The sequence below is a fragment of the Fusarium verticillioides genome, chromosome 11, assembly GCF_000149555.1.
Source record: "Fusarium verticillioides 7600 chromosome 11, whole genome shotgun sequence".
In the NCBI taxonomy this organism is placed as follows: Eukaryota; Fungi; Ascomycota; class Sordariomycetes; order Hypocreales; family Nectriaceae; genus Fusarium; species Fusarium verticillioides.
Window position 1 is genome coordinate 309923 of NC_031685.1, and position 11522 is coordinate 321444.

The 11522-nt window shown below is 48.3% G+C and overlaps 6 protein-coding genes across 7 annotated transcripts; all 6 read left to right on the top strand.

Annotated features, from left to right (window-relative positions):
* Window positions 1-495: 495 nt before the first annotated feature.
* FVEG_12936 (hypothetical protein) lies at window positions 496-1692 on the top strand (the record flags this gene model as incomplete). Its single annotated transcript, XM_018902318.1, has 4 exons — window positions 496-593; window positions 641-803; window positions 854-1385; window positions 1433-1692. The coding sequence occupies 4 exons, from the start codon at window positions 496-498 to the stop codon at window positions 1690-1692; spliced, it is 1053 nt and encodes a 350-aa protein (XP_018761017.1).
* A 350-nt stretch (window positions 1693-2042) lies between these two features.
* On the top strand, window positions 2043-3203 carry FVEG_17405 (hypothetical protein). Of its 2 annotated transcripts, XM_018906649.1 has the most exons (6): window positions 2043-2205; window positions 2267-2420; window positions 2471-2581; window positions 2632-2823; window positions 2885-3014; window positions 3080-3203. In XM_018906649.1, the coding sequence occupies exons 1-5, from the start codon at window positions 2138-2140 to the stop codon at window positions 2966-2968; spliced, it is 609 nt and encodes a 202-aa protein (XP_018761019.1). In that variant the 5' UTR covers window positions 2043-2137; the 3' UTR covers window positions 2969-3014; window positions 3080-3203. The 2 variants fall into 2 exon arrangements, with proteins under 2 accessions (XP_018761019.1, XP_018761018.1); XM_018906648.1 differs by having other exon boundaries at window positions 2885-3203.
* Window positions 3204-3396: 193 nt separating this feature from the next.
* Window positions 3397-5889, top strand: FVEG_17406 (hypothetical protein). The gene has a single exon (XM_018906650.1). The coding sequence runs from the start codon at window positions 3453-3455 to the stop codon at window positions 5826-5828; it is 2376 nt and encodes a 791-aa protein (XP_018761020.1). The 5' UTR covers window positions 3397-3452; the 3' UTR covers window positions 5829-5889.
* A 623-nt stretch (window positions 5890-6512) lies between these two features.
* On the top strand, window positions 6513-7829 carry FVEG_12938 (hypothetical protein). Its single transcript, XM_018902319.1, has 2 exons — window positions 6513-6780; window positions 6835-7829. The coding sequence occupies exons 1-2, from the start codon at window positions 6644-6646 to the stop codon at window positions 7685-7687; spliced, it is 990 nt and encodes a 329-aa protein (XP_018761021.1). The 5' UTR covers window positions 6513-6643; the 3' UTR covers window positions 7688-7829.
* A 203-nt stretch (window positions 7830-8032) lies between these two features.
* FVEG_12939 (hypothetical protein) lies at window positions 8033-9867 on the top strand (the record flags this gene model as incomplete). Its single annotated transcript, XM_018902320.1, has 7 exons — window positions 8033-8240; window positions 8294-8381; window positions 8440-8588; window positions 8639-8967; window positions 9030-9335; window positions 9397-9591; window positions 9667-9867. 7 exons carry the CDS (start codon window positions 8033-8035, stop codon window positions 9865-9867), a joined length of 1476 nt encoding a protein of 491 aa, XP_018761022.1.
* A 522-nt stretch (window positions 9868-10389) lies between these two features.
* Window positions 10390-11422, top strand: FVEG_12940 (hypothetical protein). Its single transcript, XM_018902321.1, has one exon. The coding sequence runs from the start codon at window positions 10563-10565 to the stop codon at window positions 11016-11018; it is 456 nt and encodes a 151-aa protein (XP_018761023.1). The 5' UTR covers window positions 10390-10562; the 3' UTR covers window positions 11019-11422.
* Window positions 11423-11522: the final 100 nt, after the last annotated feature.

Here is an 11522-nt window from a genome sequence, read left to right on the forward strand (position 1 = left end):
ATACCCTTTCAATTTACCCAGAACCAACATGCATATGTACCTCGAGGCACTTTTGACCTGTAGATGATCATTGGCCGTTACAGTATAGTGGAGCAGCAAAAAGAAGAATTGGATCATCAGGGAATAACTCAAGCGAAGGTAGCCTGTAGATTCTCCGGCGCGGGTCGTGGAAATCCGCCGGCCTTGGGACCAAGTTTATCTCGGGGTGATCCCTGACATTCCGAGGCCCCGGATCCATCGCTCGACAGGGAATCCCACGGAGTCTTTTGCCCGGGCGTTCAACCAACGTGCATGTAACAGCATCTGCAGTGTCACGCTGCAGGTACTCTTCGGTAACGAGGTCCCGTTTCGTAAACCCTGTAGAATGAGGCAAAAAAGTCAAAACATACAAAGGGGAGGTTCCTGTCCCTTTTTCTTGTCGATCACTCGTCTCAAACACTTCTGAGTGATCAGCTACATCTTCTGATACTCTCCCTGCATTTCTGTGTTTACACCATGGTTGCTATTACGTCTTTGTGGACTGCTATCCTCCTTGCAGGCGTGGCTGTTTCTGAGGCCAAGAGCTGCAAGAAGCCTTTTGTCAGAAGGGAATGGTATGTAACTCATGCTGCCTCATTGATTATTTTCTAATTGATGGCAGGCGCTCTCTTAGTACCAAGGAGAGAGATCAGTACATCAAAGCTCAGAAGTGCCTGATGAAGAAACCTCCTCAGTCTTCTACCGCCGATATCCCCGGTGCTCGAAGCCGATGGGATGACTTCTTGGGTACGCACATCATCAACGCCGATGACGTGCATTTCACAGTATGTCCCCCACGTCGTTCGATTCCCGTTGCACTCTCTAACCCAAACAGGGCGTGTTCTACCCCTACCACCGTCTTCTCATGTACTCCTACGAACAAGAGCTTCAGACTTGTGGCTGGAAAGGTGGCGTTCCCTACTGGGACTGGACTCTCGACGCCGCAGGCCCCGATAACGACACCTCCGTGTTCGTCAACTCGCCTATTTTTGACAACAAGCATGGTTTCGGTGGCAACGGAGCTTGGATCCCTGGAAACTTCTCTAACCCCGAGCCTGGTCTGCCTGTGAATCCTCCCTGGGACGTTCCTGATCGCTCTGGAGGTGATTGTATCAAGAAGGGTCCGTTTGCAGGGCTCAAGTCCAACTTGGGCCCTGGAAACGGTACGGCTTATAACCCTAATTGTATTCGACGAGATTTTGCGCCGTTGAGCTTTAGGGATATGAGTGGTCCTGCTGCTGTTGAGGATGGGATGCAGCAGGGTGATTTTGGACACTTTGATCGTCTTACGCAGAGCACTACTCACTCTGGTGGACATTGGGGTGTTGGTGGGTTGTACGGTACCATGACTGATAAGTGGCAGAGTCGTAAGTTCCGTCTCACTCTACCAATCTTGATGTACTGACTCTGATAGCTGCTGATCCTTTATTCTGGGTCCATCATGCCAACGTTGATCGCTTCTGGTGGTCATGGCAAATTCGCGATCTCAAGAAACGTGAGAAAGACATCTCTGGTCCTCTTGTCAACTTTGACTACAACAATGAGGCTGCTGGCAACGTTACCCTCAACCATGGCATCTTCATTGGTGAGACCGTCAAGCTCAAGGCCAAGGTCAAAGATGTCATGCATATCAAGAAGGGTATCCTTTGCTACGAGTATGAGGACACTTATTAGATAATTCCACGAGGTATGAGACTCGTGCTGACCTAGACATTCTTGACACTAGCTGTCCGGCAATTTAATATCCATTGACACTAGCTGCCCGTTCAATTGCCTGTGACCACTCCCGCATCCAGGATAGCTCCGAATTATTTCGGAGCTTACAACAAACGTTATGCAATCCCTCTTTTGGTGAGCCTTTTCGGGCACCTTAGGTAATTATGCCCGCTGACGTGCGTGCTGCACAGTTTGGAATGACCAGTGAATGCGCCTGATTTGATCACGTAATTGCTTGATTCCAAACGCTGACTGCAGCCGAGATTCTGCCGCGAGAAGGGCGCTATGATCTATGATTCAGTATAAATGTTTGGGAGTCGTCGTGTCTTCATCACCATCAAATACAGCAGCAATTGATTGACTTTGAATCAGAACTTACTCACGACCGACCCCCTTAGCCACAATGTCCTCAGACTCAGTCGTTTACCACTACCTCGCCATTGGCAAGCTTGGCCGCGGAGAAGTTGTCAAGTGAGTATTATGTCACATCCCATTTGGGCCGTCAGATGTTCTTGGACTAACCGACTGACAGGCTGTTCTTGAAGGATGCCGGTATTGGCTTTGAGGAGAAGCGTTATAAATACCCTGATACCTGGCCAGAGACCCGCGAGAAGCTGAAGCAGCAGGGAATCACCCGCACTGGAAGCCTTCCTTCTCTTGAGTACAAGGGCCTTATTCTCACTCAGGTTCGTGAACCCATAGTTGGCATGCGAAACAAGACTAATACCTTTGATAGCACATCCCAACTCTTCGTTTCCTCTCTCGTGATCTGGGTAAGTATGACGGCCAGACGAACGAAGACAAGTACTTGGTAGACGCCGTCGCCGACATCTACGTCGACTGGAGAGTATGAGCTCAATTCCACCATCCATCGTGCAATCTCTAACTGACTTACAGTCCCAATGGGTTGCCAACCTCAAAGGAGCAACTGACGAGTACAAGAACGAATATCTCCCCAAGTACTACGATCTCATTGCCAAGTACTACTCTGACCGCGAGGGTCCTTACCTTCTCGGTGATGAAGTCAGCTACACCGACTTTGCCATCTATCAGTCTATTGACAATGACACACGAACCAAGACCATCCCTGTAGGTTGCCTCGTCCTAAAAGAAATTTGGTCGTAGTTGACTAGGACTAACCGCCCACTAGTCTAAAATTCCCGATGTCCTTCTCAAGTTCAAGGAAGTTTTTGAAGCTAGACCCAACATTGCTGAGTACATCAAGTCGGAGTAAGACAAGGTATGCTGGGGAGCAAGAAGAATCAGGACTTTTACTCTAGGTGATAAAAAATATTCAGACAACTCGAGCCTAAGCTTGGGGGACCCTTAGCTGAGTTTATTTTAGTTGCCTCTTCTCAAGTGTCAGGTTTTCTTGCTACCTGATGTCACGGTTCCTCTGACCCAATGCGTATTTTTGGGGACAATTAAACGAAGTTGACTGATAGGAATATAACTCAATTGGTGTCAAAGTTCTCGTTCATCACCTGTGACGATGGTAGCAACATGGTCCCAGCTCATTTCAGCCCTGGAATCAGCCTTTTGCAGCTACCGCTTTATCTACTGCACTAACGCTGACTGCGCCACTCAACCCGAACTCATCTGCCTGCTGACATTCAGCCCTACAGCAGGACCCCAAGTATTTCATGCAACAAATTCCCGCATCGTGAACAAGCAAAAAGTGAAGATCCCTTCTCTCGCACCAACAAGTACAGGACGAGATGAGCGACAAATCCCCCAAGCTTTGCTCAGCCTGCGTTACCATCAATTTCGACAAGCTATTCTTTCCAGACCCGGCCCCGTTCAGTCCAGCCCACAGACAGTCTCCAGATCCTTGTCTGGGTACACTACAGGAAATCTTGGATCGCTCAGAAGAATGCGACGTCTGCAACTTCATCGTCGATGCTCACCGACAACGATACATACGAGCGCCCTACGGCTTCTCGGAGAATCATCCGGATTTCAGAAGCAAAATCATAGGCGAGGAACCTGTAATCCACGAGGAGGTCAAGACACACGGACTTCGACTCACAGTTAACGATGAGCCGATCAAATGTTATCTTGAATCCCGAAACTTCTCCTCAGATAAATCATGGTATACAGAGGGCGGCCCTGCTCATGGAACTGGGGCAGTGAGGCGCGTGCTGATCAAGCTAGAGCCATGTCCCTGGTTGGCTATACTTGCCAACTCAATTACTTTACAAGCTGTTTGGCCGTCAAAAGAAAGCCAAAATGAAAGTAATTACTTTCCACTCGATGGTACAGGTCGAATGATCGGGCCTCTACTAGATCTCTCACTCCCCAAGCGCTGGATCAAACAATGCGAGGACCAGCATGCACAGCAGTGTCAAAATCCCAAGTGGCTAAGCGATAGCGATACCGAATGGCCTGAGAGATGTCGAGCAATCGACGTAGTGGAACATAGGATCGTTGATCTACTTCCAACCATGCGCTACGTTGCTCTAAGCTATGTTTGGGGATCTAGCGAAGAGGCGAGACAGTCGCGTTTCGAGAGACGGTTGACTCGAGAGAACCTGTCGCGACTTCAACAACCCAACAGCCTAGGGGGAATCTCTATGCCTCAAACTATCAAAGACGCTATGTATGTTACAGAACAGGTCGGCGAGAGGTATCTCTGGATTGACGCATTTTGTATCGTACAAGATGACCCTACAGATCTTGGACATCAGACAGCAAGGATGGATTTGATATACTCCAGGGCTCTCTTTACTGTATTGGCTGCCTGTGGCAAGGATTCAAATTCTGGGCTTGCAGGACTCCCTAGTAATCCACGAGACGTCTATCAACGCCAAGTCAAAGTCTCATCGAGCGGGCTACACGTCACGCCGCTCGTTACTCTGACCGAAGAGGATACGCTACAGTACTCGTCGTGGAATACAAGAGGCTGGACGTTCCAAGAGCGTCTTTTGTCTAGACGCTCGCTCATCTTCACCAACAAGCAAGTTTACTGGTGTTGTGATGCCACGACATGGGAGGAAGAGTCACTTCTCGACATCCCTGGGTCAACCGCCTTTGCTAGATCCCATTCATTCGGATGTTACGACGAATGGGACGATAACCAAGCCAAATTCTCCACGGAAAGTTTCGACCAGTACATTACACAATTCTCGACGCGAAGGTTCACTTACCCTTCTGATGTCCTCCCCGCCTTTCTTGGCATCATTCGTCGCTTTGAGCATCTGAACAATGAGAAGACACACTGGGGTTTGAACGCTAGCACATTTGATCAAGCCTTGGTATGGAAGTTTGGACAGGATCGACGAGATGAGATGTATACTTATGCTCTCGGCGGATCGACGCGCAGCGTACCGTATCCTAGTTGGTCCTGGCTTGGGTGGACAGGGTTCATTGGTAGCTACAGTCTCAGCGTCGGGAAGCATCACGTCGGAGAGGTGAGGTCGCTTCTGGCGTTTTACTCTTTGATGAGTGATGGCAGTGTATCTTTGATCAAGGGCACTTCACTAAGGAGAGTCAACGATTACGAAAAGGAAGGCGATGCCGTGTCTACAACTGCTGAGAAGTCTAGCTACGATTGGATCGAGGATACAAAAGTGACCGGTCCGATCAAAATGACTGATATCTCAGTAGCCTCGCAATTGGAATCACTCGAGCTCGAAACGTCTCATCGAGATCTTACGCCTTACGACACAGGGCGGATAGTATTCCGGACAAGCCAGGCCGATGTTTCCATCCAGGTCACCAATCGAAACGGCATACACATTGAAACATCCGACGGACTAGTCAAGCTTGACTTGAGGCTATCATCGCCATTCATGCAGGGATCTGACAGTCTTTTTGAAGAAGTTTTGAAGAAAGAGAGCGATCCGGCCAAGAGCAAGGTGGCGAACTTCTTGGGAAGACGATCCGTTTCAACGAGTCATGAAATTAGCCTCATTGTCATTTCAAGACAGTATGGGTATGATGAAGCGGATGATGAGGAGGTGAAGCTGAACGTCATGGCTGTTGAAGAAAAGGTACCTGGGTCGGGGGTCTGGAGTCGGATTGGTCTTGGTGTTATGAAAGAGGAGGATTGGGTAAAGTTAGATATTGATTGGAGAATGGTGGTTCTTGAATAGGCAGTTTGTCAAATATACCAGTATCTAGCCTGAATGTAGATTTATATCGTTCATGTCTGACCGGACCGACGGTCCGAAGTCTCAGTAGACGTCATACACTACTGCCTCTCTGAGGAAATTCAATATGCTTTTGACTGTGTTGGCTATATATGTCTCTAAGTTCTGTCTGTCGGAATAAGCTCCCAGCGACGAGTCTCAACTGCAAATCGTTGAGACAATTATAAGCCGTAAGTATCAATCAACGTCATATAATACGCCAAGAGGAAAAAAGTAACCTTGATATCAAGTCTCAAAGCCACACAGCTGCTGCCTTAAACCTTGTAGTCCAATTGAACAAGTGGCCTCAATCTATAAGCATAGAAAGCACACTTCCCCCGACCTGAGTGGAACAAATGCCCTCTCTATTGTCACCTCACGCATTATAATCTCTTATGCAATCCCAAAATTTAAGACAGACCAAGAACCCCGTATCCCATCACAAGATACAACGCTGAGCGATCAAGATCAACTACAGCTCTACTTCTTGGTCTGTTTTGAACTGGCCTTTTGGGGTTAGAGAAGAAATTATAATGCGTGAGGTGCTCATGACCAACCGGACCCACGGAGGCCCGGGTCCGCAAGCCCGGTGAGCATCGCCACGAATGTCCGAAACGGGCAACGTCAGTTCGACTCATCACGCCAACAACCCAGATAGGGCTTTATATATAAACTCACTTCCCACGCTTCATCATGATTTCCATCTCGGCTGTCGTTTCAAAACCGTTCGAAATAATACTCAGTCTCAGAGCACAACTTGCCGGACCAGTTAATCGACCATGGCAGACACAAGTGTTGTTGACAGCGATCAGCAGCAGTCACTCAGAATCGCACAGACTCCTTCATTCTGCAGACTATGTAACATCGAGCTACGAGGACTAGAAACATGGAAAGCCCATGTCAAAAGCGACGGACAGTGAGTATCTCTCCCTCAATCAAAACGCAAACAAAATCTAATCGTCACTTGAAGTGTCCAGAAGCTACAAGAGAAAGTCCATGGCGTTACAGTGTCATCAACAACTTCTCCTTCGAAATTATCTCCGCCTCGAAGCCAAAGGAGAGACAAGTTTGAGTATGATGGCCTGGAGTTCGAAAGTGATGTTGAAGATGATCTGGAGGAAGACCAGGAACTCGTCGCGACGGAGTTCGTGCCCGGTTACTGCCTCTTCTGCCCCAAAGACACCTCAACTTTAGACGAGAGCATGAAGCATATGTCTTCATCACATGGCTTCAATATTCCCTTTCAAGAATTCTTAGCAGTCGATCTCGAGACGCTTATCTCGTATCTTCACTTTGTCATCAACACATACAGAGAGTGTATCTGCTGCGGCACCCGTCGGAGTACAGTCGAAGGCATACAGCATCACATGCTAGCCAAAGGTCACTGTCGCTTCGATATCTCACCAGAGACAGAGGAGTTCTACGGGATACCGCGATATGAAGATGCTTTGGGGAATAGAAAGCAGGACACAAGTGACCCGGTGAGACTACCTTCTGGGAGAATCATCTCGCATGGCAAACACAAAGAACCTCACGTTCCTCGTCGTGAGGCGGCAAATCAGAAACACCTTGACCTCTCAGCGCCTGTAGAGCCGGGTATGGAGATCGCGCATCGACGAACGGTCAATGGAAGTCTGGAGGTTGTGCAGGCTAATGAAGCTATTCTCGCTGCACAGCTTTCGAGGCTCAAGGTTACCAGTGATAGAGCAGCACAGCGGAAAGAGAAGAGATGGAGAGGAAGGTTGGAACAAGCGAATAATTTTTTTGCGCTGAAGAGGTTTAGGTTGGATGCTGCCGATAGTCGAATGGGTCGACAATTCTAGGTGTTAACTTGTAAATATCTCTTGGGACATGTGCCCTTGTAAAAGGGCACGGAACAATACATCCCACTGCCTGTCTGTATGCTAACACTCAAAAATTATCTAACTTAGTCTACAATTCCTATGGAAATTGGTGTCCACAGCCTTGCTGCCTAAAGTCACTTTTGTGGCGTATCACGAGGCAGTTCCCAAGGCTCCCCGTCTGTCCATGTCTCAGCCTCTCCGATCAAACACGGGGGTTCAGCAGCGGTACTGAATTATATCAGTCTAGACCCTGCCCCCATATTTGCGAAAATCAAGTAGAAATTCACTCCATGCTCGTCTTTTACGCTACGTGCTCTCATCAAGATGTCGTCCTCGCGGTCATCCAGCCCAGAAACCGCTTCTAGCGCAGATCTCCAACTCCCAGTCGACATCAGCGCTAGTCCCAACTCGCCCGCCTATGCGCCTGATATGGACAGTCTGAAGACCGCAAGTTTCGCAAGATTGCGCGACTTTGATAATTGGAGAGACAGCCCATTCCTAGTGCATCGATGCTGTACTTACGCCGGAGATGGTGGGTATCTGTATTCATACTAAATCCAATGAATATTATTGATAAAAAAACAGAAGTTCAGATGAAAGAGTTCATCCTTAGAGACTTTGAAGAGATGCAGAAGGCCATGATTGGACTGGAGGATGATCATATACACATTCTGTTTGTTGAGGAAACTCACGATAAACTTTTTCCATACTAATCATCGACCATCGTGTAGCAACGCAACTTCTCGGAGCGTGTTTCTTCTATATGCCAGCGAGCTACGAGAGTTATCCCAAAGCCTCGGCCTCGCACCTTGGATCTCATATGGTCTTGAGTACAACGTCCTCAGAGGGCTAGGTCGGAGACTCTACGGCTCCCACTACGGTAAGCTCTCCCTCAGGTTGATGGCAAATGCTCATTCAGTGCTCTAACAGATATCTGGTTTACCCTTCCACTGGTAGATGCTGGTGTAGATAACTTCACCTATCCAGGTCAAGAACTTCACTCTCTACCAATTGACTCTTCCGAGGGCGTCACACATCTGTACGAAGACGCAGGCATGTTCTATCTAAGCTACGACAAAACGACGAGACAAACACGCATTCTATACTCGAGCGCAATTCCTGCTCGTCAAAAGTTAGCATCTGCTTGCAAGAACGCAAAAGAACTAGGTGTACGAGACGACCCGTTTACGTTTGTCACGTGCGCTTTGAGTTCAATTCTTCAAGATCAGGGCATGAATGCGCACTCGTTCACTGCTCTGGTTAGCAAAATGGCAAGTATTCTATCTATCAGGTTATCCATCCCTAATATAACGTTCTGCAGGAAGATTACAGCAATTCACTCCGTTTTGAGATTGCTGAGAATGAAGAGACAAAGGTCAAAGAGACGGCGATCCAACTCAGAAAGTCGCTGCCGTACCTAGAGAAGATCTTGGAATCAGTGAACTGCACAATACAGATCATCGAAGATACTATCAGTGAGCACAAGGACTGTAGAGAACTGCTATCCATTCCCAGTCAGCATTTCCTCCGTGTCGAAAAGAACTTGCAGACTCTCCGCTCACAGGCGATTTCCTTCAAGAGCTACCAAGACACCCGCATCAGAAGAATCAATGTCTGCTTATCAACTGTAAGGCCATTTCCAGTCTCTTGTTCTTGTTATGCGCATCGTGCTAACTCAATTGCCAAAGCTCTCATCTCTCTTGAGCCTCAGAACAGACAGCGCCATCAAGGCCAGTACTGAAGCAATGACAAGACTCACAGAGGCGAATCGGGAAGACAGCGGCAAGATGAACGATATCGCGATAGCCACGAAGCTTGACAGTGAGGCTATGATCACCATTGCCAAACTCACCATGTTTTATCTGCCGTCGACATTTGTTGCTGTAAGTAGTCCGCCGATTGAGGAGGTTTCACAGTGAGATGCAAGAGAAGAATATTGCTAATCGTGGATCATACAGACACTTTTCAGCATGGGGATATTCAACTTTGACTTTGACAACGGCAAGAATGGACGTCTTGTCATGTCTAGCCAATGGTGGATGTACATCATCTTTGCTATCCCTCTCACTCTGGGGACGTTTTACTGGTTCAGAGCGGTTACTAGATCGCACAAACAGGCAAGCCAGAAAGCAGAACGAGAAGCCAGGCAGCCTGAATGAGGCTCGTTTCCTCTTCCTCCAGGTGTAGCACGGAGTCTGAAGTAGCTGGAGAAATATCACATGGGTTGCTTTTACGTACGCCAAACTTTTGTGCACCAGTCAATGCAAGCCATTCATTCAAGCTGGTGGGTAACTGAGTGGCTCCTCTTCACTTTAACGCCTAGCGTTGTCGCAGGGAGCAAGAAAAGCATGTGGCTCCAGGACAAGATGACAAAAATACCTCGCCAGACAGTCTCTCCAGTCATGCCTACTGTACCGACTTATTTTTGTCGACTAGAATACCGGGCCAAAGCTTTCTGACCTCCCCTGGTGCTATTGATCGTGAACTGAGGTTCCACCCATCAGGTCCCCGCCAGTGAAAAAAAAAAAGTTTCAAGAAAATTTGTCGCGACTGAACGAGCAATTGAGTGAAGTATTGTAGAGTAATAGAATGAAGATATTCCCAAATGGCTGGCATTCATTGAGTTGAGTGATGGTGACGACATTGATTGCCTTAGGCACCGCATTCCTCAAAACGGCACAGCTTGTGTAGCTATTGCCCAATGTAGAGAGCTCTGAGCTGCCTATGACGACACTAAAGCAACCACCACCAAATATTCCTTTGACCCCTCTATTTACCTTCTCCCAACAACAACCACTTCACTCAATCAATCCATCAAACCCTAATCAATCAATCAGTCCAACTCACCGCAATCATGTCCCGCATCCCAACCTCCACCTCGGTCCTCGAGTCCGCCGTCATCGAAGCCCCCTTCAGCGACGTCTGGCACCTGATCAAGCTCCAGGACTTCTCCAAGTTCTACTCGGCCCTCTCCTCCAGCGAGTGGGTGAAGGGCGCGTCCCCTGACACCGACATCGTCAAGTGGACCTTCAAGGACGGCACCGTCCTCGAGGTCAAGCAGGAGGAGCACTCGTCCATCGACCACTACATCACCTACAGCGTCATCTCGTCGCAGCCCGCCCTCAGCTACACCTCCGTCGTCAGCACCGTCCGCGCCTACCCCGTCACCTCGGGCAAGTACGAGGGCGCTACTTTCGTCACCTGGAGCGGAAACTTCTCGAGCGACGCTGATGCTGGTGTCATTGAGGATGCCAAGTTCAAGCGCCGTGAGGCTCTGGCTGACCTCGCTAAGGCTGTTGCTAAGAAGTAAATGATGGGAATATGGGAAGCAGGGATTAAAAAGGAACGAAGGGTATCATAAGAATATCTATGGATGGGCGGAGCAGGGTTATCACATGTCGATGTAACTATTAGCCCGTTGTCACAATCACGTCAATTGTCAAGCTGTGCATCATATGGAATCACAAACCGAGACCTCAACTTGACCCTAAACTTAGGCTTAAGCAAGTTGATGATGATGATATTCCAAGTCTTTATAAAAATCTTCATTGTTGGTGTCAGTCTTGTAGATGCTTGGACTCTTCAACTGGTATCGGATAATGTTGGGCTGTTGATTGATCAAACTGCGTCGCATCAGATACAGGGTACTCAGTAGTGGTGCACCAGCGTTGTACGCAAGGTTGCGACAACCAACCACGGAAATCTGCATCGCACAACCAAAATTCATCGCAAAACATGTGTCCCGATTCACGTTTCACAACATCTCACCAGAACTGGACCCTGAACATTGCACACAAGATTTGCGCTGGATTTT

Bases quoted from the DNA above. Each gene is read 5' to 3' on its own strand.
- FVEG_17406 (XM_018906650.1), top strand. From the start codon at position 3,453: ATGAGCGACAAATCCCCCAAGCTTTGCTCAGCCTGCGTTACCATCAAT.
- FVEG_12938 (XM_018902319.1), top strand. From the start codon at position 6,644: ATGGCAGACACAAGTGTTGTTGACAGCGATCAGCAGCAGTCACTCAGA. The intron at 6,781-6,834 runs GTGAGTATCTCT...CGTCACTTGAAG, and splicing joins CATGTCAAAAGCGACGGACA to TGTCCAGAAGCTACAAGAGA.
- FVEG_12940 (XM_018902321.1), top strand. From the start codon at position 10,563: ATGTCCCGCATCCCAACCTCCACCTCGGTCCTCGAGTCCGCCGTCATC.
- FVEG_17405 (XM_018906648.1), top strand. From the start codon at position 2,138: ATGTCCTCAGACTCAGTCGTTTACCACTACCTCGCCATTGGCAAGCTT. The intron at 2,206-2,266 runs GTGAGTATTATG...ACCGACTGACAG, and splicing joins GGCCGCGGAGAAGTTGTCAA to GCTGTTCTTGAAGGATGCCG. The intron at 2,582-2,631 runs GTATGAGCTCAA...ACTGACTTACAG, and splicing joins ACATCTACGTCGACTGGAGA to TCCCAATGGGTTGCCAACCT.